Source organism: Atractosteus spatula, chromosome 6 (genome assembly GCF_055471065.1).
Source record: "Atractosteus spatula isolate fAtrSpa1 chromosome 6, fAtrSpa1.hap1, whole genome shotgun sequence".
In the NCBI taxonomy this organism is placed as follows: Eukaryota; Metazoa; Chordata; class Actinopteri; order Semionotiformes; family Lepisosteidae; genus Atractosteus; species Atractosteus spatula.
In genome coordinates this window covers 55,516,295-55,541,664 of record NC_142711.1, presented here as the reverse complement: position 1 = coordinate 55,541,664, position 25,370 = coordinate 55,516,295, and the positions used below count along the sequence as shown (strand labels likewise).

The following is a 25,370-nucleotide window of genomic DNA, read 5'->3' as shown; positions in this document are numbered from 1 at the left end:
TTGAAAAAATTCCCCTTATAATACATTTTTTAAGAAAAATGTCACTTTGGGATTCCTTGCTGACTGCTTCAGAGTCTGCTGTAATTTTATCCATCCATGTTCTATTTGTATAAGAGTTGAAGCTGTCATACACCCACCTTCAATACTGCCACATCAATGTTTAATTGGTGTCCTGACAACCTCTCTAATTTCCTCTCATAGGTACAGACACTACTGCTTTGCCATTACAGTCATAAAAGAACACCTGAACCCTACTGTGCTAAAAAAATGCATCTGGGCTTTGGAGAATATTTTTTCTCAAAACTTAATCTTTATTTTCACTGTTTTCTATCATGATGAAGGACTTTGTGCCAGCAGATGGGATACCAGATCTTTTTCTTTTTCTTATTCATTTAATTCCTGTACAATATTTGAAATACTTTTTCTGCAAATCTGGAATGTAATACTTTTTCATGGTTATTTAATAAGATTTTTTTTAATATAAGTTATCAGAACATACAGTAGATAAGATGCAATGCAGAAAAGTAGGGTTAGGGGGTGGCAGGTTCAAATCAGTTCATATTTTCTGATACTAAATATATAATATATTGTATGGATCCTCAGAGGAAGCCCTTTTCTTATATTTTGTGTCAAGGCAGAATAAGTCACAGATTAAACTGTTTTTTTCCTCTCTGACAGGTGAACAAATCACAACAACACAGTCTTGCCCTATGTCATAGGTACTCATTGCCTGCTTATTTACCTTACATCATAGTCCGCATAAAAAACCTGCACAGCTGATTGAAAGTATTCCACACCGGCCAGCAAATCGGATTTCATTGCAGGCTGAATCTTCACAAGTGTGTTCTGGGTTTGTAGAACCTGAGTATGGTTGAGGGAAAATATTTAACTATGAAACTAACAATGAACAAGAATGCAAGGAGTGATGAAGATATGCTGCAAATAATATGAATAGGATGACTTACAGTATATACCGTGACTTCAATGCATGAAATTATTTTGCAGACTTTTATAGGAAGAAAGATTTAGCATTAAACATATCAATATTCATAACCCAAAACTGGGATGATTCAAAAGTTTGAAGCTAAAATCAATCTGGCTCTCACAAATTATCTTAATTTAAGCATTTAAAACAATAGTTAGAAACACTAACCAAATTGAAAATGTAATATTTTTCTAACCCTAACCAAGTTCAACCCAAGTCTCAGTTCTTATTGTGATCTGAAAAACATCTTTAAAATCAATCCAGAGTTGGGCCATTAGTGATAAATTACTTCACAAAAACAACCCAAATATAGTCATAATGTAATAAAATTACAACATACTGTATACACTTAATTTTTAACTTGAACAAACTCGCAGCCATATGTATAATTTAAAACTTTGCCAAACTTTTTCATCCAATCCAGAGCCTTGCACATCTAACTGCTGTCCAGTGACTAAACACTCTAATTTGTGAATCATTTTATTCCTGCTTCATGGTGACATTTTCTCAAGGATTTACCAATAAAACACATAACAAAAATACAAAAACAAAACAAAAACAAAAAAATTTGTAGATTACAACAGCTACCCATCTTATGATAAAAATTAAAAGTATGATTGACTTTTTAGTTGCATTGTCAAACTGTGAATTGCATATTGTAGATTGTCTTTAGATTATAACAAATGAACAGCAGAAGGAAGAAACTCCATCTTTGTTGATTGAGATATTTTTACACCTTTTTAAGCAGAAAATTTAAAAGGATCGAATTGTAATCTCCCTGTAAATAATAAGCAAAAATGTTCTTTTTCACATAATAGGTACTACAGGAAGCACGTTGAACCAACCTGCGTGTTAAGGTTCTTCCAGGCATAAGCGAGACCATCTACCCTTTCTGCATTCCCATCCTTGAAGAGGAGCTCATGCCTGTTAAGGAGGGCATAGGACTCTTCAATGGGCCCTATGGTAATGTCTATTCGGATCTCAGCCTCTCGGATTTCCTTCAGCGCAGCCATGGTCCCTCGGACATCATCCAGGTCCTCGACGGGGCGGTTCAGCCTCTTGCTCAGGCTGTCAATGAAGGAGTAGATCTCCTCCATGTCTGTGGAGGCCTTCCTGTTCAGAGCTGCCCCAAAGGCCAGCTTCCAGTTGCGGCACTCTTGTGTCAGAGAGAGCTTCAGTGGCTCGGTGTCAAACTGCACAGAGCCTACTGTGCGCACAGGGGGCAACTCTGCAACCTGGGCTTCCAGTTTCTTTTACGGTAAAGACATAAAAAAAGCTTAGGTTAATTATAATCTCTCTGGCTATTGTCATACTGTAGACAGAAATGTTGTTTGAAATTATGCAGGTGGTAAACATGTAGCACAAATTGTTTTATGTTGACAACATAACATTTTTGACAAAAAGAAATGTAAATATTTAATTTTACTCGGTCACTTGGACAAATAAAATTGTGTATGATTATGTGTATGCTTTTGATAGTCTGTGACTTTAAGTCCTTTTTTATTGACTGATTGACTGATTGATATTTAGGTCATCTTCAACAGAAAGGTAACCTGCATAGATATGTCTAAGAGTAATGGAAAATCCTGTAGATTTATTTCAGCGAACACTAGATTTGGTGCATGCAAAGATCTGAAATTTCATACTTTCTCCCATCAACTTACAGTACTAAGTGAGATTGGTGAATGTAAATGTTTTTTAAGTAACAATCCCCCCCCAATCACATTCTTAAAAACCATTTGGTATACATTGTCTACATCCAGGAATCTCACCAAACTCAGCTTTTACTATCTACTGTATGCTCATTAAAATACATTAAAACATATTTTCATGACAAATACCAGAGACAACACTTACTGAGTAAGAGGTAATCTGAGCACTGAACTCTGACAGTGATGGGTTGGTCTCCAGAAATTGTTTTACCTGGTCCTCTGGATCCTGCGAAACCAAAAAAAAGAAATGGGATTGTGTGGATTGTGCAGTAATATCCAATGTGGAAGATCCAAGGATGTATTGCTAATATGGCTACCATACTTATTGTTTCCTGGAAATATCCTCCTTTTCAGTCCTTAAATCTCAGTATGGGAGGGATTTCCAAATATCTTAAAATATCCAGGATTTTCCCATTATTCCTTTTCCCCAAAGGATTTCCATGCAAAATGATTCTCGGATTGAAAAAGTGTTGATCATTCAAAAGAGAGAAAGTCTGATCTTAGACTTGTCTAGTTCACTGCCTGGTTCAGTTTTCATTCTGAACAGATACGATTTTTTCCAAAGATTCTACCTCTGTCTCAGCCATTGCACTAATGCCTAAACCCATACTGTGTATATTAGTGTCTCTTCAAGACATCTTTGTGATTGATATCTTATTTTGCTCCCCCTAAACACAATGTCAAAACAAACGTGCAAATTCATTGCAGAAGTAATTTCAAAGAAGTGGAGAGGAACAAATTTCAAATTTAAATAGTAAATTGTGTATGTTTAATGTTTTATGTAGAAACTTGGATGTCTCAGTGCTGAAGAGTGATTCAATTTGCTATTTCAGCATACAACTGTAGAATCTGTCAATTTAAGTCTAAATGAGTTATAAAACTAGTAGTGAGAAACATTAAAAACTTCATTAGAATGGTAGTGTTGGAATGCTAGGCGACAGCTTCTGATTGTGTTATAATGTAATGTTGGATGAAGAAAAGTTGCATTCATGAGGAACAGAAGAACATTGAGAAAGCTCATGTAAACTGTATGGTGGCAAAACTAACATACTCTCATGGATGTTGGAAGGGCATGCCGTGGAATGGCCAGGAGAGCAATCACATCCACGGCTGAGAGCTACCCCCTAAAAACCTTTGAGTAGAGGAAGGGGGGAGCGGACAGGGCTCTGGGGGAGTGAGACAAAAAACATGTACAAAAGCACACACACCAAAAATAAACTTGGGCAACAGGACAACATACCACACAAGAAAGACTCCCAACAGATAGGAACCAAGAGTCCGGGGAAACAGGAGTTAGGGAGGCCAGGTAACATGGAAACCAGGAAGTGAGGAAACCAAAGAGTTAAAAAAAAGTAACAACAAAAAACCCAGGAACAAAAAAACAAACAAACACCAAGAGTAAAAAAAAAGTAACAACAAAAAAGAATTTCAACATTCTGTCACGGATGCCAGGAGTGACTTCCTGTGGAAAGTCAGGTATCTGAACACAGATGTCGGAAGGCATACCGCTGAATGACCCGCTCACAGGCACAGAAGTCGGGAGTGGCATCGCGCAACAAGAATAGAAGAGCCAGCTCAACATTCAATCACGGATGCCGGAAGTGACAACCCAAGGAAAGCCAGGAATTCGTACGTGGATGACGGGAAGACATACCGCTGAATGACCCGCTCACGGGCATGGATGTCGGGAGTGGCATCCCGTGATTAGAATAGGAGAACCGAAAAAAAAAGCCCAAAGCGATGCAGGAAAACAAGAATAGAAAAAACGCCGCTTGTGGCTCAGCATTCTCTCACAGATGTCGGAAGGGCATGCCGTGGAATGGCAGGGAGAGCAATAAAGACCCTATGCGTAGCAGAAAAAGGGGCAACACAGAGGTTAGCCCAGGCTCAGGAGGTCAGACGATTTCAGGTAGAAACCTATGCCCTCAGGCTGCGGAGGAGATGACCTGGTGCTAGGTGGGTCTCAAGACATCTGAACCCTCAATACTGAGCGAGGAGCAAAGGGTGACCCAGAAATACTGTATATAGCCCCATACAAAGACACACCAGAAGGACAAGAAAAGCACAGGGAAACTAGGAACAAGACAGAGTAGGAGCGCCCTCTAGACATAGAGGCCGTGACACATACAGTATGAAAAGGTTTAATTTACTTCCCTGGAAAGTAATTTTGCCATGATGGATGCATTGACTTACTAACCTGATTCCAGAGGATGGAGAAGCAGGAGAAGTCTTCCAGGACATCCACAGCATCCGCCTTCAGTGAGGATACAATGGAGCTGAGCTGAATGACGACCTTGCTGATGTCTTTGTGTTCACTGAGCTGCCGGTCCAGGGGCTTGAGCACTATCTGCTTGGTCAGTTTACCATCATCCCCTGCATCCCTCACAGCGTTCTGCTCCATCTGAAACAGGAACTTAGGTTCACCCTCTAGACAGAAGGGCTCAGAGAGAGCTTTGCGACATTCTCACTCTTGCAGAGGGTATTTTTAAACAATTTGCAAATGTAAATATGTCTGGCAATTCTAAGGTGAAACACACTTGCGGTTCTTAAAAGGCACAGATGTAACCAATCTAATTATACAGCCAGTTATAAAAATGTAAACACTCAATAAGAAAACAGAGTACACTTATCTGGATGGACAGTAATGATACATCAGGTGCTTTATAGAAGAGCAGCGCAAGTACTGCTTTACAATAATTCCCATTACAATGAAACCCATTACGATGTTACAATAAATGCAACTTTAACATGTTGAAACATGAATGTAATGTGATGGAGGGAAGACCATACCACGAGCTGTTTGTGATGCAAGTGCGCAAACGTCCATAGTGGGATATCCTTTGCCATGGAGAGTATGGTGTTCACAGCTTTATTAAGAGTACTCTAGAATATAGGGAAAGAAAAACAGAATGGCATCACCCCATGGAAGATCCAGTATCCAAGCTGATATTCATTTTACATTTCTGATATAAGACATTTTTCCTACAGAGTCAGGAATGTATTTTCACCAACAACAGCAGCAAACCAGCAGAATGGGATGTATGTAGAAAAAGCATTATGTGAGTTCTTTCTTTTTTTGCTAATTTTTTAAACATTTACAAACATCCCATGTCTTGTTTTTAGTAAAAGCAATTTGTATGCATAACTGTAGTTCATGCAGGAAAAAAATACAAACGTTTTTTGGTAAGCCAAATGGTTTAATTCTTCAATATCTGATAGTAGGTCTGATAACTATAATACATGGGATTTGCTTATTAATTAAACAGGATGTGCACTGCCACAAGCCTTATGCAGGTAACATTGCTGCCTGTCCCAGTTCTGAGGAAAGGGGAATTTTTCAACACAAGATCACCTTTGCACCTCTACTCTCTTTCAGATGCTGAAAATGCTCGACCAGCTAAAGAACTAAAAGAATACCTGGATGTCGTCGAGGCTCGGTCTCATGACAATGTTGGGTATGGCAAGCTGAAAGGCAGCTTTGAAGAGAGGAGCCTGGGCAGCAGGTCTTACTGGCTGCAAAGCTGACTGGTATTTAGAGCTGACTACATGGAGCCGTCGCTTGAGGGCATCCAAGGACAGTTTTGTAGCTGAAAGAAAACAAGCGGTGCCTAAGTATCACGTTTCTGTGAAAAAACAGAATATGTTTTAAAGGCTTTTTGCTCCTGAGGAAATTTAAAAGTTTTAAGATGCCTAACAGGACAAGACAAAGGTATGCAAAGGACTATAATTTGTCCTTAAACATACTTTTTTAAAAAACAACTGGGATCAGATCAAGTAAAAATAATTTTTGCCCAGTACCAAAAAGCATTAAAAGTCATTTTGAAACTGCTGAGTGACATCTCCTAATGACTAATTAATTATATTTGCTAAATGACTTTTTGGTGGCTCTGACTGAATATATTTTATGCCGAGATTACCCTGTTTTTTGATCGCACATCCAGAAGGAAAATATTCCTTATAGCCTTACATTTGACTAGAGCGTCTGTGTTTTTCTGGCACAGCTGTCCCATCATGTTGTAGAAGCTACAGGGCAGACACTCCTGGCAGCGAGTCTTCTGCTTGACATCAGGGTGGAGACAAGGATAGGAGCCCTGAGCGAGAAACGCAACAACGTTGGTAAGATGTTTGCATCTTGATAAAACCATACCAGGGGCAACCAAATAAAAGCCCTTAACAGAACCATTGAGTGAAAACTCTTTTTTTTATAAAAGTGGACAACAAAAAATATTGCTAACCCACAAAAGAGTCTACAGATGAGATCAACAGACAATATATTCAGCGTAAAGGCATTTCTTTCAACAAAAAATATTGCTAACCCACAAAAGAGTCTACAGATGAGATCAACAGACAATATATTCAGCGTAAAGGCATTTCTTTCAAATTCAAAATGCATGCTTATTTCCAATTAACCTTGGAGAAGGACAGTTTTATCTTTTTAGTATAATAATAAAACTCATATACGATTATCTTTTTCCACATCAAATAATATTTGCAGACCTCTACCTTTGTGCTTTTAACACAGATGTACAATGTCCCTGTTGTCTTCACTGAAAAGATCTTTATTATCTGGTAAGATTGCTAGTGGTTGATCCTCTACTAACCTCTAAGTTAGTCTTTTCAGCAGGTTTCATCTTTCTCTTGAGATCTTCTATCAGCTCATACATGGACCTTTCCACCTGTTGGCTTTGCCTGACAAAAAAGCCCCCCCAAAAAACTATTAGATGTACAGTATGTCATCAGGAAAGTCTGTGCCAGGATTAGAAGTATTGTCTGTTCGAAACTGTCAACCCACTTAAAAGTTTCAACTGGCTTTACTTACATAATGTTTGCTTCTTATACATAAAGAAATGTTCTTTGTTCTGAATTTTCTAAAGCTAATAATAACAAATACAGCTATCAAGCTAAGAAGAATACAGGTGTGAAAAGGAGGAATAAATTGATATTATATTTTCTGTTTAAATATAATTTAGGGATTTTAGATGGACTTTAGATGGATTTAGAAAGTTATAAATATTTTAATGTACAGTACAATGAACAAATATAGTTTGTCTCCAAGATCTATTTGTTCATGTGTTCTAAGTCAGAATCTATCAACAATTAATCATGTTCATAATGTCCAATTAAGGAAAGAAAACATAATTTTATTTTAAAGGACAGTATACAGCTAATATTTCAGTCTTTGTGTTTACCTTCCTCTTCCCACAGACTTGACCACATTTATTAATATTGCAGACATTAGTATATTAATATGATGTACATAAGAAAACCATTGGCTAGCGAGAGAGATGGGTTGTAGCCAATGCATGCAGACGCAGCTCTCCGCTAAAATTGTACTCACGTGCTGAGAGCATGCCCTGCTGCAGTGACCACACTCTCTGCCATGAGCTGAAAGGTGTGGACGTCTACAGGCTCCTCCTCGGGCAGGTCAAGCAGAGGAGTGGAGGACATGGTCTGCAGGCTCCTCTCAATACGACACTCCAAGGTGTCCCCTGCTGACTTTCCTATCTGCTCCAGCTCTGTCAGGGTGCTGTACACATTCTCAATGACTAGATGAGGAGTAGGACATAAGGAAAGTGTTATACATTGTTGAACTGATAGGTTAAAGTTTTCTTTGTTCTAATTAATAGTCACCTCTAGGTAAACATAATCACAAAGAAAATTGTTTTCAAACCAAAACATGTATTTTAGGTTTACAGTTTTACACTTTCTGAATTGTTCTATTTCTCACTTTTAAACTTTTATGGTTACTTAAAATTATGTTATGAAGCACACGGCCTTTGTTACACATTTTTATAAGAGGTAAAATAAGTTGGCATTTTTTCTTTTGAATTAACAGAAATACAGATGCTGACGCATCCTGATAACTGAACAAATTCAATTTTATAAACAAGCAACATATAAAATTGAAAAAGTCCCCTAAAATTTGTTTAAAAAAATAATACACATAAGATCATGATTTTGAGCATGATTAATATTACACTTATATTACACTTTATGCTTAATAAATCTTTTTTTTAAGCATACATTTCAGCTGTTAAATATAAGTTGGATCTCATACATTTCTGAAATAACATCTGTATCTCTCTGCTCTAGAACAGAAATTCAACCTCACATCTCTGTATGTTGAGGGACGTCCATGAGAGCATGGTGAGCCCTGGTGAGAGAGCATCCTCAACATGGCTCACAAAAGGCTGCAACAGAGGCTGTAATATGGAGGGGGTCTTGTTGAGGATATCCTGAAAATCCTGCAGCATCTCTTGTAGCCTGAAAAGCAACAAAAGAAGAAATACTCCTCAAATTAAAGTTTAACTAATGGTAAGAAAAGATTATTAGAGAATGAGTCTGGTGTTTTAATTCCAAAAACAGGTGCAAAGACATTATGCAAAACTTTATTAAGGACCTGTTAGAAGAAGGGCCTAAGAAATTGATCTGGGGTGAGGTGGAGTCCACAACTTGTTGGCCAAGTTAATCTTTACTATAATGTATGATTTTCCCCTTAAGACAAAGGTTCAGAGAGCAATAGAGAAAACACACAGGGACACTCAGCAACTCTGTACAATGATCAGCTTGCTAAGGACAGGCCATTTTTACTGACCTTTATTATAGAGATCACAAGGCTGATTCCATAGACTTTATAAACAACCGAGGGTAAAACTTGACAGTGAGGGTTGTGAATAAATTTAAGACACTAGTTGCTTACTTTCAGGTTAAGAACATAAGAAAGGACACAAATGAGAAGGTTTGTAATCGATCTAATGATCTCACCCAGCTACTTCTCAAATGATCCCTAGAAATTCCCACAATTCTTTATATAAAGAAGCATTTCCTGTTTCAGTTTTACTGTAAATACACTCCCTCTTACATTTCCTTGGCTCTTATTTCATCATAATTTTGCTTGGTTTAAATCTGGAGAAAACTCTTCCTACAGTAAATCTACTCACTTGATCTGATGAGCCTTGATTTGTGCTTCATTTGCACACATCATGAGAACAACATCAGGAACCTCAAAACCCATTTTGTGCAAATACTTGGCTTCATGCAGGACTTCAAGGATGAGTGGATCTAGATTAACATAAAGTTCCTACATGGAGAGAAGAGAATAATTGGTTGAGAACGATGCTACAGTATATAAAGAGAAAAGGTGATAGGCATGTGCTTTGTGTGTTAGTTTCCTATAAATCCCCCAAAATCTTTCACTTCTAACACAGAGACAAACAAACAAGAATGTCCAGAAAGGCAGGGAAATGAAGCCTAAACATCCATTTTCTTTGTAAAGCATTAACAAATTTGAAAAAAATTGGAATTTCAATAAAGTGGATACATATTTTTCCCAGAAACTCTGCAGGATGGCTCTTTACCTTTGTGTCAGGATGCCTGACAAGTAAAGAGGCATTCAGCCCACGACGACCAATCTCAGCTGCCCTGCACCATCCCCGGTGATACAGCAATTCAAACTCCAGGAGCACAGCTGCCATCTTATTGTAGTTTCGAATAATCTTCTTCATTTCAGGAACCTGCCAGGATCAATAAAAAGGTATTGGGGTTTTAAACCTGCTCTAAGACAGAACAAGCCTTAAAATCTGAACTGTGACATTGTTCAATGTGCTCATATCCCCACTTTATAATATAATGAATTGAGGGTGTATTAATATCCATGGACAAGATCATAATGATTGAATGATCTGAACACATTTACTTGCCACACTGATGTACTCAGTTTTGGAAAGCTGTCATATACAGTATACAGACAGACCCAAAGCTAGCTTTTCTATATACAGTTAACAAATTATGGATATTTTCTAGAATCCTCAATTACTCTGAACAACACAACATCTTATAAGCCACTGTTCTATGTATGATTTTGGGGACATTTGCACACTATGCTAAAAGAAGAATGGTATTGAAAGGTTATAATTTGGGTGTACTTAAATACATACTGTACTGTATGTGTATATAAAAAATACAATTCTGCAAGATATTTCCTTCTTAAAAGGGCCTCTCATTCATTTTTCTGTTGTAAAATTACTCACAAAATGCACAAAGTACAGATCTAAAAATCTATTTTAATAGATCATACTAATAGGAATACATTTATAATTCTGTGACCTTGGTGATCAAATGCCAGTGCTACTATATGTTATGGTTTATGCAAAAAGAAAGATGTCGGAGAGACAGTATTCTCATTTCAAGCACCTGAAGAAATCTGCTTCCAATAAAAAAAAATTGAGATACAAACATCAGTACAGTATGTTTACTTAAACAATATACATATGGGCATATGTATACTTAATACTTCATGCCAACATCTGCCTCTGTTTTCACAAAACATTTGTAACATTGGAGACCAACAATCTAGCAAGAAATGTCATTCTTCACTCTTACAAATAACTGAAGTAGAAACCATATGGCAAAATCAATTATTATATTAACATTCATTAAACTTTAACAGTACCTTCGGGATTTCAAGTTTATTTTTCAGGACCTTCATGGGCAATTCAATCTTTCTGAAGAGCTGCCTGGACCACAGTATCTTCCCAGCCACCTAAAGGTTAAATAATGCAGGATTATGTACTGTAGAAGAAGCATTAGTAAGACAGATGAAGAGGGGGAAATCTGAATAAGAAGAAGGAGAGCATCTGCAATTAAATTAAATCTTTTGCCTTCTGCCATTTATCATTTTCTCCATGAAAGGGAAACATTCGTGCAATATCACACAGTGGTGCCCCTGCATTTTAATTACTCCTTTTACTTTCATTATTAATTTTAAAACAATATCTAATGGTTCTTTAGGCTTTGCTTCTATTCTCCTTCAAAGGGAGGCCCCCAACCATGTAGGAAAACATTCTCACAGCTGCATCTTGCTCAAAGTGTGGTAATGAGTGCTGGAATCAATTGCATTGCTTTTCTATTCCAATAGATTTGCTCATTTCTACTGTTTCTAATGCCAACATACAGTATATATAAACATTGTGGTGCCCTCGCCTGGTGTTGCGGCTGAAGAGCGCCCTGCTAACGTGCACAGTGAAGGGCAGAACGGGAATAACAGCCAGGGCAGGGGCTAGGGAGCCTCTGGCCAGCGCCGCTGACCAATCGGAACAGCTGTACACTGTGTGAGGTTGCACAGCTAACTGTAAAATAGTTATCCCCCGTTTATACCTGTGCCCACTTTACCACCCTATACCCACGTACCTGTACCCGAAATGACCCTAGTGTGTTGTATCCTGCTTTGTCTTGTGTTAGTTCTTGTGTGGTTGCAGCTGAGCCAGACTAATAAAGCGCCAACTGTTTGTACTAAAACAGCGTGAGTTCTTGTCTCCATCCTTGCCAAACCCATCGGGTTACAATATATTAAGCTACAAGCATCCATCTATCCATTTTCTAACTGCTTCTTCCAATTCAGGGTCATGGGGGGACCGGAGGCACAAGGGCACAAGGCAGGATATCCTTCCTTGGGATGCTAGTCCATCGCAAGGCAGACAAACACAAACACAGACACGCACACACTCAAATCTAGGGCCAATTTTCCTAGAAGCCAATTAACCTCCCAGTATGTTTTTGGACTGTAAGAGGAAACTGGAACAAGCCTCAATACAATACATTCAAACTCCCTTGTTTTAAGAACATATACTGTATACAGTACTTACGGGAGGAATGTTACGGGGTGTGGAGGGGTTGTCCTTCTGTTTCTGGTAAAGCTTGCGCACAAGATCCAAGTCTCTGCTGTATCGCTGAAGGACAGCCAAGTACTTGTCACTCAGGTCAAGGTGATCCCCAGCAACTTTTTCAAATTTGGTTAGGAGATCCAACATTCTCTCAGTCTGCGAGGACCAAAAAAACAGCAAAAACAATATCAATATCAATATCATTTGTCAACTGAAAGAAAAATAACCCTATTCTTAAGTAATCAAATTCTTCATATACTAAATTGTTGTTGTTGTTGTTGTTGTTGTTGACATCACTTGGCAATAAGAGAGCTTTTGATTCACAGGAATGTCACCATTTTCCACCTTTGAAGAGAAGCATTATGTTAAATCATTATGTTAAATCATCATAATAAAATATGAAAATATAAATCTATGGTAACATTTGGACTAACTTATTTCTCCCTCCAATGTACTGGCGTCCTGTCCAGGATCTTATCCTACCTAGTAACCTAAATTTCTGGCAAAGGCTCTAGGTTGCTGTGACCCTTAAAAGGAAAAAAGTGACTTGGATATTATTATAGCTTTGAGATGCATGTGTCCTTCTCAATCACATGTTGTGTCATGTTGTGACTAAAACCTGCTACGTAATTTGAACAAAGATTAGTTTACACAATGGTGAAAAAGACTCACCGTTAAAGATTGCTCAAACCAGGAATCCAGGAGTGTCTGGAGTGATTGATACAGCCCTTGGATCTGGTACCTAAACTCTGTGTAGTCATTGTCAAACTAAACAGAAGGACAAAACCATTAGAAAGGTGCATTGTATACTACTGTATGTTGGCTCTTATTTATTGTAATTACAGTACTGTATGTGGCTCTGAAAGGCATGGTGATTTCTGTAAAGGAGAAAAAGATATAAATGATACTCAATAGCAAATGTGAAGCTGCTCATCTACAAAATGCTATGAACTTTACCTCCTGTTTTCGGTGGTCAAGAATATTGTAGGACTTGGACTTTGTAGTGGTAACAATGGTCTGGTAGCGAATATAGATCTTCTCAATCCCTTCGATCTTCACTTGCTGAAGAGCTGACAGGCTCTCAATAGTGTCAATCATGTCTGCAATCTTTTCGAGCCGTTTGCAGAAAGTGTCAAATTTCCCGAAGATGTAGTTTTCACTGAGACACCACAAAAAAAAAATGTGTTTAGAGTCAAGATGTCAAGTCAACTGGGACAAAGTCATATTTGTGAACAAGAGAGATATACAATGAGTAAGTCTATTAAAAAAAAACATCATATTGGAGGCTTGGAACACTGCTATTGATCAAATAGCTCAGATAATGTGATATTTTGTGTTCCATGTCAAAATACTGTATGTCTCTCTATCTAATATTTCTTTCTCCTTTATTTTTTTACTAAAATCCTATAAAGTACATTGTTGATTGTTAGGTGTATGTCATCTAATTTGTCATTTGTTTTCTTCCCAATAGGATGATGATTTAGATCAATTAAAATAAATGTTAAAAAACGAAATTACAAAAGGAATCTGTAATCCAGTACATTTGATCTTTTTAACATAAACTCGAGTTCATTAGTCCATTGAATGCAAAGACCAAACATGTTCATGAAGCAGTTGCTTTTCCAGCTGTGAATTTACCAACTGAAGGCATGGTATTTTAGTTGAATTTGTGGGTCTAGCAAGCAACTGCTTTAATGTACCTGAATTCAAACTGCTTGTCATTTGGGTTTTCTCTGAGCTTTTCACGAACTCGCTGGAAGCACTGCTGATACTCATGATTGAGCTCCATGCACTCCTTGATCCTTTTGAGCAGCTCATCCCTGAAATAGAAGGTGCTCATCATTCGGATTCTGAAGCAAAAACAGTGTTTAGAAATGATGTCATCATTTTAAGGAATACCTAAAGATTTTCTATCAAATTCCAAGGGTCCTTCCCTACTGCCTATTGTGAATAAGAGCTGTTCAAGTCATTCTTTTGATACTTGTTTTCTGAAAAAAATATACCCTACTAAGACTAATGAGCACTGTGGTCATTTCAAAATACAGTATTAACATTTTAATTATATAGTCATATAAGTCTTTAAAATGAAATTATATAATTACAGTATGTTATATACATACTAAATTAGTCAATTTCACTATAACAAGTGTATAAACTTCATATTTTCTGCTCTCCATAGTTTTCAAATCAATACATAAGTGCTGTTTATTTTTTGTTTGTTTGCTTTGTTTTTACCTGTCGTGCTCCCAGATTTTGGAAACACCCTGAGTGAGGTATGTTTTGCAAGTGCTTATCATTTGGTTGGTGATTTTCACAAAGAGAGACGTCATACGCTCAGAGGTGTTGTAGTACTGGGATATGCTGTGGATCATTCGAATGCTGTTCATTAGGCTTGGGATGTGTTCCATCATGCTAGGCTAAGACACACACACACACAAAAAATAATTTCAGTTAATCTGAATTCTGTTGCCTTTTTAGAGACTAATAGGTGCTCATGGTCTACCAAAAATATGTTCATACAGTTTAGATCAGCTCAGTAGAAAGTCATAATACAGGCAGGGGGGTTTAAAACAATTTCAGTTGATGTGGTACATCAACAATGTCTGTGAGAAAAGTATAAGAACATAAGAACAGTTACTGTATAGTCCAATATTAGCCCATTTTGCAGCTAGTAGTTAATTGATCCAAGGATCTCATCCAGCCTTTTCTTTAAAAATGCCAGAGTACTGGCTTCAATAACATTGCTCCATACAGTACATCCACAACCCATTTTAAATGCATATATACAGTTTCCATTTTTATCCTCTTCTTCGTGTTGTACTGTTCATTCTGTTGTCAATGCCCTTAAGGATTTTAACTGTTGTAACTTGGCTCGTGCTGCTCCTGCATTTTAATAGCACTTACTGGTGAACACTTGCCAAGGGGGCCGAAGAACTTCTCCAGAGTGTAGAGATATTTCACATTGTCTTTAGCTTCATTAGCAGCATTAGTGATGTTGCCATCCTACGAAAAAGAGGAACAGCTCATTTTAACATAAACACATGGCTCACTAACTGGCAAAAACTGTAAATTGACAGATTACGTGAAAAAATGGATTTAGAAAGAGAAGCGGAGGATAACATGGAAAACGTGTTTCCCAAAAGAAAAAGAAATAATATATTTCAATTAATGTGCTAATTTTAGATATAGTCATTATAAATGTAAGCAAACATATATCTGATTTTCCTCATTGTTTTCAGTTATTGTGTCATTTACTTGGAAATCTGATGCCCTTTTTACTATTTATTACTTATTACTATTTGAATACCCTTTTTACTCATTTACACATCTAAGAAAAAAATCAAACTTTCTTTTCCCGTGTATAGTAATATGAGTGTAATGTAGTGTGAATTTTCTCTTTTCCCTTCTCTCCTTTTTTTCACTTTTTTGTCTGATACATTTTCAAGTCACTAATAAACTAAGCTCTGTGAAGTAAATGAAACGCATGCATTCTGAATATAAACAAAGAGTGTGATACATTAGTAATTGTATCCAAATGCAAATATTGAGCTAGAAAAATAACATTATGTCTACATCATAAGAAAATGCAATTTTATCTAGTATCATTGGGGCAATACAAATTTGTAAAGATAAAGAGATGTTGATGAAACATTCTCTGTAATAGTTATAGAAATCTTAAACTCTAGATTTATAAATATACATTTCTACATTATAAAATATGCAGCATTTCTTCTTTCGTGTTGCAACAGTGTTATATATGAATATTAAGGCAGATTGGCTCCCAACCAGTGACTCATGGGTACTTTTTGAGCAAGGTTCACAGTAGTAGATAAGGAAGAGTTCCTATGTTCTTGTGGAAGGCCTGTCTTTAAGGGGACTGTACTAACAACAAAACCCCCACTGGAGGCCGCAAATTGGCTTATATCCCTTGTTAATACAGTGCATCCAAAAGAAGTCAAATGTGTTAATTAATCATATTATTAGCTCATATTATCACATATGGGTGTAATTAGTGTGGTTCATATTAGGAAGGAAGAGTGGTGATGGCTTCTCTGTAGTCTTTGAATGTCCACAATCTATTTTGCTGTAAATCTATTTGATTAGAAAATGCAGTTAGTGGTTTATATTAAGCGTAGACCAGTCAGATCACTGTAGTCTTATGTCTTAGATTTCATTTACAGAAAAGAGTTCTGTGCGATATATACTTATAACCCTTCTGTTTTGTTTAAATAGTCAGAATCATGGAAGGGAAAAGATATTCGTTATTTCAGTTAAATCTTGTTCTAAGATTGGGCTTGACAGTTTTCAGAATAGTGCATGTGCAGAGATCACAAGAGGCATCTTATTTGAAGTAGGGGATCTGTCAGAAGTTTTCAATTGACTTACTTGATCAAATAAAGGATTTAAAAAATAGATTCCCTAACTTACCACAACCCTACAGTAACAACTGTTGTGTTTTAGGGGCATAATAATTAATATAAGAATATAAAGAAGATCTAAATGTGTAAGTCTTACCAGTCTTCCAATGCATGCCACTGTAACACCTTTCCCTACAGAATGCTATTTCCTAACATTGTTTAATGTAAAGATCTTCAATTCATAAAGACAGTCAGTCACAATTAAGACAGACAAGGAACATTTTATTTCTGCGGTATGTTTAACAATTGGATTTTAGAACTATTTATGGTGAAAGATTAAAGAAATAACAGCCTTGCCAAAACTCAATAAAGAAAGGTAAAACCCAGTGGAATTCTACAATTTGCAACATACCAGCTGTTTCCAGATCTTCAGAGTTCTGGATTTAGCAACCTGTAGCACACCAATGACCTTTTTGACACTGGAACTTTTGATTTCATCTAAAAGACTGACAAAAACAAACACATCATCAGAAGGACGTTTCACCAATGACCATCGGCCACAGAATCAGATCCGGGGTCAAAGGTATTGACTCTATAACTGTACTCTCTACAATATCATCGGGAAACTCTTTCTTGATCAATGGTTACAATTACAATTTAATCTGAATGCATACAGCCCCTCTATTACTATTAAAGCAATGTGAGAGTGTACAGCCAACAATATATTATAAAACACAGGTATAGAGTAAAAGCCACTGACCTATTGAACGTTGCCATTCTCTTCTTCCAGTGCTCGAGCTCCGCAGAAGGCCCGATGTCGTCGGCCTCCTTCCGCATCTGCTCACCCTCCGTCAGGACTTGCTCGATCTGCTTGGCCCATCGCAGCAGCGCTCCTTCCAAGGCCTCCACCAGCTCTGAGTTTGCAGCTTCAAGAGAAGGTCCACACACTGAGCCTTGTCTGATAATCATACACTCAAGTGGATGACCCCTGGTGTAACGGGAGCTGGTTCAGACTCCCGTGTAGTGCGTATTTAGGACCCTATGCAGACGGTAAATCCGGAAGAGACTGGAGGAGGGCAACAGGGAAACACGGCAGGATCAGAATGGGATGACTGACGGGGGGGGGGGGGGTGTGACTCAGGGGAACATGATCAAAACAATCCGAAAGGGGAAACCAGGAAGCAACCCAAAAGCCCATAGCCGGGAGATCCATCCAAACAGAGACAGGAATGGGGAAGAGGAATCAGGAACAAGGAAGTTAAAATCATAACGGAGCCGGGTGCTCTGAGCCCAGGACCCAGATGGTCAGGATGCCCGGGAATAAGACCTGCCCTTGGGCTGCCCGCAAGCCTGGGGGATAGGCTGGCCTTGTGGCATCCATCTTCCAATACAAAGCCCCGAAGCCCAGAGACGCCAAACTTAAGTAGGGACAGGAAAATAGGAGACAGGTGCATGTAATGATGAAACTAAAATACAAAAGGTCGGAGTGCCCTCTAGAGGAGGGATGACGACCATGACACCTGGTACCAGGGAGCAGAACTATGACATTATAGTGGTCTTAGACTGGGCACTCATTACGGAAGACACATCATTATGATGCATTCATGATTTTGTTTTAACGAAAAGCAAACACTGCATTTGAATGTAAGAGATATGAATACTTTACCAGCATTAGAGAAATCCAAAGGACCCTGAAGGCCATCCAGGTTGTATTCAACATCCTCTGTCTGTAGCTGGAATTTTCCCTCCATGCTTTGCCTGGCTGAAGACAGGCTACTAACGAACTTCTCCACCGAACTCAGGAACTCCTGTACCTGGGCACTGTTCAGACCATCTTTCACTGCACCCCAGTTCTATGGAGCAATATCAGCAATTTAACAAACTAGAAATAGAAGGGACGAAACATACTCTACCAGGTGGTAATCATACCGTCCCTTCAAGGAAGCAGGGATGTCTCAGGTGTTACCTTAAATTTACCATCTTTTTCAGATGTTTTGTGAATATTGTGACATAAGCCAAGATTTCATAAAGCGATTACCATCCTCTTATCATAAAATCTTAATAGTAATGTATTTTATTTTCCATTGTCTCTTTCATTTCTATTTACTGGCAGAATATATTTTCCTGAGAACTTTCTGGTTGTTGTGTAGTTCTGTCTGGAAGTCTGTTAACCTGAGCTATGAACAAACATGTTTGCTCTGGAGTTTGGTTTGCTCTACCACTAAAAAAGCTCAAACAAACGCTCCAAATCATCAAAAAACATCGGCAAAAAGAGGAAACCAGTGTTTATAGATAAGCACTTAAGGCCACTGTCTGTTTCTTATACACCTTTGTAGAAGTGAGTGAGTACCTCTTGGGATTTAAGTGCAGGTAGCATGATCTGAGCAAAAAGCTTTTCCAGGCTGTAAAGTATGTTCCCATCAGAGCACTCCAGCATTCCAAAATTCACTTCCTGCAATGAAACCAATATTAGACAAATTCCAAAAACTGAATAGGTTAAAACTTCTTATTTCTTCTGACCTGTTGTACTTGTAATAGTAACTGCAGCTATGCTGATGACTATTCTATACTGTATTTTAGATATATACATGTTCAAAACAGTGAAGTATCTGCAAAATGAAGATTTTAACAGCTTAAGTCGTTAGCTGTACACCTTAATGAAATGTTTAGATTTTTACCACCTTTTTTAATATCAACAATAATTTAACAGAGGTCTTTGTTACTACAATATCTGTACTTTGTACATACTGTATGTACATATAAGATAAGATCACTTTATTAGCCATATACAATTTCTTGCATTAGGAATTCATCTTTTTGCATACCAAAGCATGCTTTCCATGAGACACAGACACACAGACAGGGAGAGAAGCTTGGGGTCAGAGCGCAGGGTCAGCCATCATATAGCCTCCCTGGAGCAGTTGGGGTTAAGGGCCTTGCTCAAGGGCCCAACAGAGTAGGATTCCTCTGCCAGCCGCGGGATTTGAACCGGCAACCTTAGAGCCACAGACGCAGATCCTGTGTATGTATGACCCCTTTTAAAGACCAGCACTGACCTGGGAGACATTTGCTGTTGTTATGGCTTTGTCGGTGGTCCTAAGAAAAAACAAACATGTTCCAACTAAACCCTGCAAGAACAAAAAGAGACAATGTGAAGATAAAATGAAAAAAACAATGTTGTGTTTTAGAAGATGAGGAATGACCAAGGGTAATATCTGATAAAAACAAGTTGTGAAAACAATGTTCTATGGATTTCAAAAGATTAAAATTTAAATATTACATTTGAGAATACATTGCTGTTACTAACAACAGTTTTTAGTACTATTTCCTGTGAGATTTTTGTTTTAATGTCTTCGGTATCCACATTGGTACACAGTTTTGCATAGAAATTAGTACAAGGTAAAGGGTGCGACAGAGTAAATGAATCAGGCCTCTCTTACCTCAGCAGAGCCACTGGTCACAAAGAGCTTCTTCTGTACTTGTGTCACTGCTGTGTGCACACTGGAGCTGTCTATCCAGGAGGACACGCTTTGCTTGTGCTAGGCAGGACAGAAACTGGCTTTAAACAAAAACATTTCTACACCAGAGAAAAAAGCAGCCCAGATAACTTGCAGGTAGGTAAGCTCATTTTCTAGAGATATTGTATGCAAAGATACCTATTCCAAATAGATATATCTTAATACAAATACCTAAAAAGACACATAAGAATTCAAAAGGCATGAAGAGCTAGCGGTAATTAAATGCACAATAAGATAAACTAATGCTTCTTGGCATTTATCATGTAGTATATCTGTTCTTTGAGGTGCCTTGCTTTCCATTTCAAGTTACTGCATACTGTACCTGACACAACACCAAAACAAGAATACCGATGTGTCTATCCCTGCATGGCAATCTTCACAAAAATAAATTTATAAATGGAAAGGATCATTACCATTCTTACTTCTTGGTAGAAGAAGAGGATCTTCTTTGTTCCATTTGGCGCAAAGAATTCATCGATCATGTTAAACTGGTGGAACAGAAAAGATTAACTTCAAGCAATACAAAACTGACTGAAATCCACATGTATTGTACACATCTGGTGATAGTAATCAGTATTTATCTAGTGTACTGTATATACTGTATTATAGAGGTCATAAAAATAGACAATATTCACTATGACAATATAATGACATTATAATGACAACTTGGAAATTTGAAATATCCAGGACCTTACAGTTCACTAAACATCATACAGATTCCAAATTATTCATTAGACTTAATACCTTTTCATCAGAAATTACCGCCTCCTCCACCTCTGTCTCTCCCAGGCCCACGCCATCAGCCAGCTTGACAATGAGGTACTTGTGTCGGGCATCTAGCAGGGCCCGCCGCTCGTCCTTGGTAGCCTTGGCCTGTTTGGCCATCTCCTTCCTCGCTTCATTTGACAGCACTGTGGTCTTTTTACCAGGTGTCTGAAGCACAAACACGACACCAGTTTATGTGAGCTGACGGGGGGGTGTAGGTGCAGATGCATCGTCTCATACAGATTACCGTGCAGGCTAGCCTATGTATGATTTCACTAATTACAAATAACAGTATACATCCTCCTTCTTCAGAAGAGTGGAGTACTCATCTCTGGTGCAGGAAACCATTAGGTTGATTTCCAGTAAAGGGCAATAAGCAATCAAACCTAAATAATATACTGTATATGTGAAACCAGACATACTCAGAATTAATCTCCACTGAATGATTCTGACTTCCTTTAGTGTCATAAAGTTGCATTTCCTTAAGCACACAGACCATCAGCCTGTAATGGAGTCTTGTCATACAGCCTCTAAAAAAAATCTCAGTATAACATTTGGAGACTGAATATTTGGGTACAAAACTCTTGTACAAAACATTTGTACATAAACATACAGTATGTTGAATATGTTTAAAAAGAGTAGAATATTCAGTATACAGATATAAAATACTGAGGACAACTAGCATAAGTACAATAGATCCTTAGATCAATCATCTTATAAAAACTAAAGAAGCTAGATGGGCTGATTACCTTCCTCACATTAATTGACTTTCTTAGGTTCTTACTCAGCAAAAAATCTGTAAGCCCGAGCTTGTTTCAGAAACATAAAGGCTAAACTCACTGGTGTGGTCATAGTAGGAGATGATACAACAGAGGCTGCCGTGTGACTTGTGCCTTTGGGTTTCTTGGCACCTAGACGCCTGTGCCCTTTAGCTCCCTGATCTGTAAATACAGTACGTAGGGGGAGACGTTATTCATTTTTATGACAAAATATTTTCTCAAAGTCGAATTACTGTTTCGTACATTTTGCAAATTATTCTTGTCTACTTTATTCATCACATTTTGTCATTGTTGCTTTCACTCTTAGTGATTGAGGCATTACTAATGTTTTTATAATGCAACCCCAGACAGTTTACCACAGTAAAATCTAATGCACTGCATAGTAATCTCAGGGAAGATAATATTTGGTTACAAAGAAGGCTTCCTTTTCCTCTTTAATCTAATTATTGTGTGCTACAGATGTATGGAATAATAATTTCTTCATGTTTAAATGAATGAGGATACACCACATAAACTGTTATGCTTAACAACAGAACATTTCTGAGTTCTATTCACCAGGCAAGAGTGACAGCTTTGACACAGAAAAAAAAGGAATTGTGCAGCAACAATTTTCAGTCCTGTAGTGTGAAATCATAACAAAAGCAATCATTTCACATAGGAAGAAAGAGGAACAAAAAAAATGCCTGAACTTATAATTGTTTTCAGTCATATACTTTGTGCCTAAACTAGAATATAACTGAAAGTCTAGTCCATCATTTTCTCAGAAGTCATTGTGGAAATAGTTTGGCTATTTTTTTTCTTTCTCAGTCAAACTAAACTATGATACATGGCAGGGACTTACCTTTCTGTATGTTGATAAGAGGAGGGGCGATGCCCTCATTTGTAAGTCCGGGTGAAGCTGCTTCACCATCCTCTTTCTCCCCGGCCTCTGTGTTCACTTGCTGTTTCTCTACATCCTCTGTGCCCTCCTGTGGTTTCTCTTCAGCATCAGTACCCTCCTCCTGGGGTCCTGATAGCTCCTCCCCAGGACCTGTCTTCTCACTGTCAGACATCTGTAATCACATATTATTGAACATTAGTTCACATATTTTACACTACACAGCTGTATTTCAGTGACAATTTCATTTGCCACTGCAATAAAAGGCTGGTTGCAAAGTCAAGTCTTCAAGGTGAAAAAAGAAACCAGGTGGTTTTCAGAAGTTAGGCAAAGCTGAAGCTGGTGAGCACAGAACAGGAACATGAGACCTCCAAGAAAATCCAGGGTGTTGATGGACCAGTAGGTGGTACTCTTCCCCCTGGACAACAATTTTCAAAGCAATGCCTAAATATGGTGCCTGGATACTCTGAGATGTAGGAGGTGCGCTGCCCTCAGCTGTGTAGTGGAGCTGAATTCAGTGGCTGATGAAGTGGGTACTTCCAATACTGTATGTACAGTATAGTGATTTAGGATCCTTGCTATATAAGGATTAGTTATTATAATGATAGCATGCAGGTTAGGCTCTGAATTAGTGGTACAAATAGTCCATTAAAAACATGATAATACTTTTAGTATAACTTGAATTGAAAGACATAATGTCATGTTTATGAACTAAATAATATTTAAAAAAATAGGGAATGATTATTAGAGTATAGGTACAGTATAAGAATATAAGAAGATAAGAAGAGTTACAAATGAGAAAAGGCCATTTGGCCCATCTAACTCATTTGTTTATTTTTTCAGTAATCAACCGATGATCCAAAGGTTACTTCCTGCCAAAACCTAAAGGTACTCCTACAGCCCCTTGTGTAAAAAACTGTCTCCTGTTCTCAGGTGTAAATGCACTTCCTTATAGCTTCAACTTGTGTCCTCTACTTCGAGTTTTATTGTTGTTTCTAAAGAGGTCCACTGAGGATTCTGAATATTGTACTTTAATGAGGTCCACATGTCTTCTCTGTTCAGTTCTTTTAGTCTGTCAGTGTAGAGCGTTCCTTTGAGCTCAGAAATGTATCTGATATTGTATAAAAATGTTGTGAGCTGTGTGATTAAAAATGCAGAATGATTATCTAAGATGATACAGTATGTACATAAAAGCCAAATTTTAAAAAGCACACGCTGGTGAGTTCACAATTGTGTGTATGCATAATATGAAACCTCAGTAGTATGTTTTCTTGCCTTGTCTTGTACATAAATACACGAGGTAAACAGTCTGTATTAGGATTAAGAAACCATTGTAGACTGAAACCATTCTAGTTTTGCCTTTTGAACAATATAATGATAGTCTCAAAGCGGCTAACCAATCAGAGAATGGCTTAGATATGTCATTGTGACCTTGACTCTCAATAGCAAGAGAACCTAGTCACCCTTCTGAAATGAAGGTATTGTGAAGAAAAGTAACTGAATAAATGCAATTTAAACCTTAAGCAAAACACAATTATGCACTTAAATGGCCAACATAGGGAAAAATGATAAAAAAATAGACATTCTCATGCTTAGTCTGTTTACTATTTTAAAAAAATAAACATCCTAAATAAAAATGAATATGTGGTTTCTACGGTTCCACTACCCAGTATCATGTTGCCCTAGAGCAATATACAGTAGGGTTTAATACAGCAGTTTCATGCAGTCAAATACCCATAAAAGAACAAATTTCCATCAGGAGTTAAAAAAATACAATAACGATTAAAAACAGACATCTGATTTCACCAGTGTGGAAAAAAAGAAGAAAGGTACTTGTATAATTTCTAAATATTTACTTAATATAGTATGTAACAAGGTTCTGTCAATCCATTATCAGAAACCTTCATTACGCAGTGCGCAAGGGGGAACTTGCTACAAAGATAACATTCAGATATGGATGTTTGTCAGATAGGATACGTTTGTCAGAATTTCCCTGGCAAGCTCATCATGAGATATGCTCAGTAACTTTGGTTTATTTGAATACTTTATGTATCTGTTTTACTTGAGCTGATCAAAAGCCTCATTTTCTAAGAATGACTTGACATCTTGATGAAATAACCTGATTAAATGACTATTTCACAAACACAACACAGGATAAACTAATATAGAGTATCCTTCCATAGTGACAAGCTGCTTATTCTTGGTAAGTGTTGTGGCTAAAATTGATTCTAAGAGCTATTATTTATTATTAGACCAAAACCAAAAGTATGTCCAGTTTCAGAAAGCAGGAAAAGTTCTACGAGAAGGGAAAAGTGTTTACAAATTAAAGTGTCATAGAACAAAAGTTGTTAAGTGCCGTCCAAGTCACACACAAACAATAACAGAATGCAGGATTCCTGAGGGCCTTCACTCATTTTAAAGAAAACTTAAGACATTCTCATTTATCTCAGCCTTCTTGGTTGTTACCTTTGCAGAAAGCAGAGCTCAGGTAGTCCTCCTGTCTGTAATCCACCTGCCAGTATTTTGTCAGTGTTTGTTTCTCACAGCTCTGTAAACCCTCTTTCCTCTGAAGTGCGAACTCTGTTTGAAAAAAAAAAATCCCCACTCCCCCCTCCCTCTGTCTGTCAGAGTTTGGGTGCTACCATGGAAACTAATGCAGCTTGAACTAAATCCAGCTCACCCATTCTTGCCAAGCCAAGAACAATTACTATTTT

General features: G+C 37.7%; 1 protein-coding gene across 1 annotated transcript in view; it reads right to left on the bottom strand.

The window, feature by feature from the left end:
• Positions 1 to 22,831, bottom strand: part of dnah5l (dynein, axonemal, heavy chain 5 like) — a 148,322-nt gene extending 125,491 nt beyond the window's left edge. The window contains exons 1-29 of the mRNA XM_088919183.1: positions 22,621 to 22,831; positions 21,841 to 21,941; positions 20,980 to 21,168; positions 20,649 to 20,723; positions 20,158 to 20,256; positions 19,774 to 19,845; positions 19,068 to 19,169; positions 18,384 to 18,570; positions 17,478 to 17,643; positions 17,130 to 17,223; positions 15,264 to 15,362; positions 14,595 to 14,776; positions 14,060 to 14,179; positions 13,317 to 13,518; positions 13,032 to 13,127; positions 12,342 to 12,515; positions 11,150 to 11,239; positions 10,056 to 10,211; positions 9,639 to 9,778; positions 8,810 to 8,961; positions 8,036 to 8,243; positions 7,299 to 7,386; positions 6,665 to 6,788; positions 6,115 to 6,284; positions 5,488 to 5,580; positions 4,895 to 5,098; positions 2,843 to 2,923; positions 1,831 to 2,235; positions 743 to 861 (exon numbers count right to left, since the gene is read on the bottom strand). Of these exons, the coding sequence (XP_088775309.1) occupies positions 743 to 861; positions 1,831 to 2,235; positions 2,843 to 2,923; positions 4,895 to 5,098; positions 5,488 to 5,580; positions 6,115 to 6,284; positions 6,665 to 6,788; positions 7,299 to 7,386; positions 8,036 to 8,243; positions 8,810 to 8,961; positions 9,639 to 9,778; positions 10,056 to 10,211; positions 11,150 to 11,239; positions 12,342 to 12,515; positions 13,032 to 13,127; positions 13,317 to 13,518; positions 14,060 to 14,179; positions 14,595 to 14,776; positions 15,264 to 15,362; positions 17,130 to 17,223; positions 17,478 to 17,643; positions 18,384 to 18,570; positions 19,068 to 19,169; positions 19,774 to 19,845; positions 20,158 to 20,256; positions 20,649 to 20,723; positions 20,980 to 21,168; positions 21,841 to 21,941; positions 22,621 to 22,831 (4,199 nt within the window). The remainder of the gene's footprint in view (positions 1 to 742; positions 862 to 1,830; positions 2,236 to 2,842; positions 2,924 to 4,894; positions 5,099 to 5,487; positions 5,581 to 6,114; positions 6,285 to 6,664; positions 6,789 to 7,298; positions 7,387 to 8,035; positions 8,244 to 8,809; positions 8,962 to 9,638; positions 9,779 to 10,055; positions 10,212 to 11,149; positions 11,240 to 12,341; positions 12,516 to 13,031; positions 13,128 to 13,316; positions 13,519 to 14,059; positions 14,180 to 14,594; positions 14,777 to 15,263; positions 15,363 to 17,129; positions 17,224 to 17,477; positions 17,644 to 18,383; positions 18,571 to 19,067; positions 19,170 to 19,773; positions 19,846 to 20,157; positions 20,257 to 20,648; positions 20,724 to 20,979; positions 21,169 to 21,840; positions 21,942 to 22,620) is intronic.
• Between the last annotated feature and the right edge of the window lie 2,539 nt (positions 22,832 to 25,370).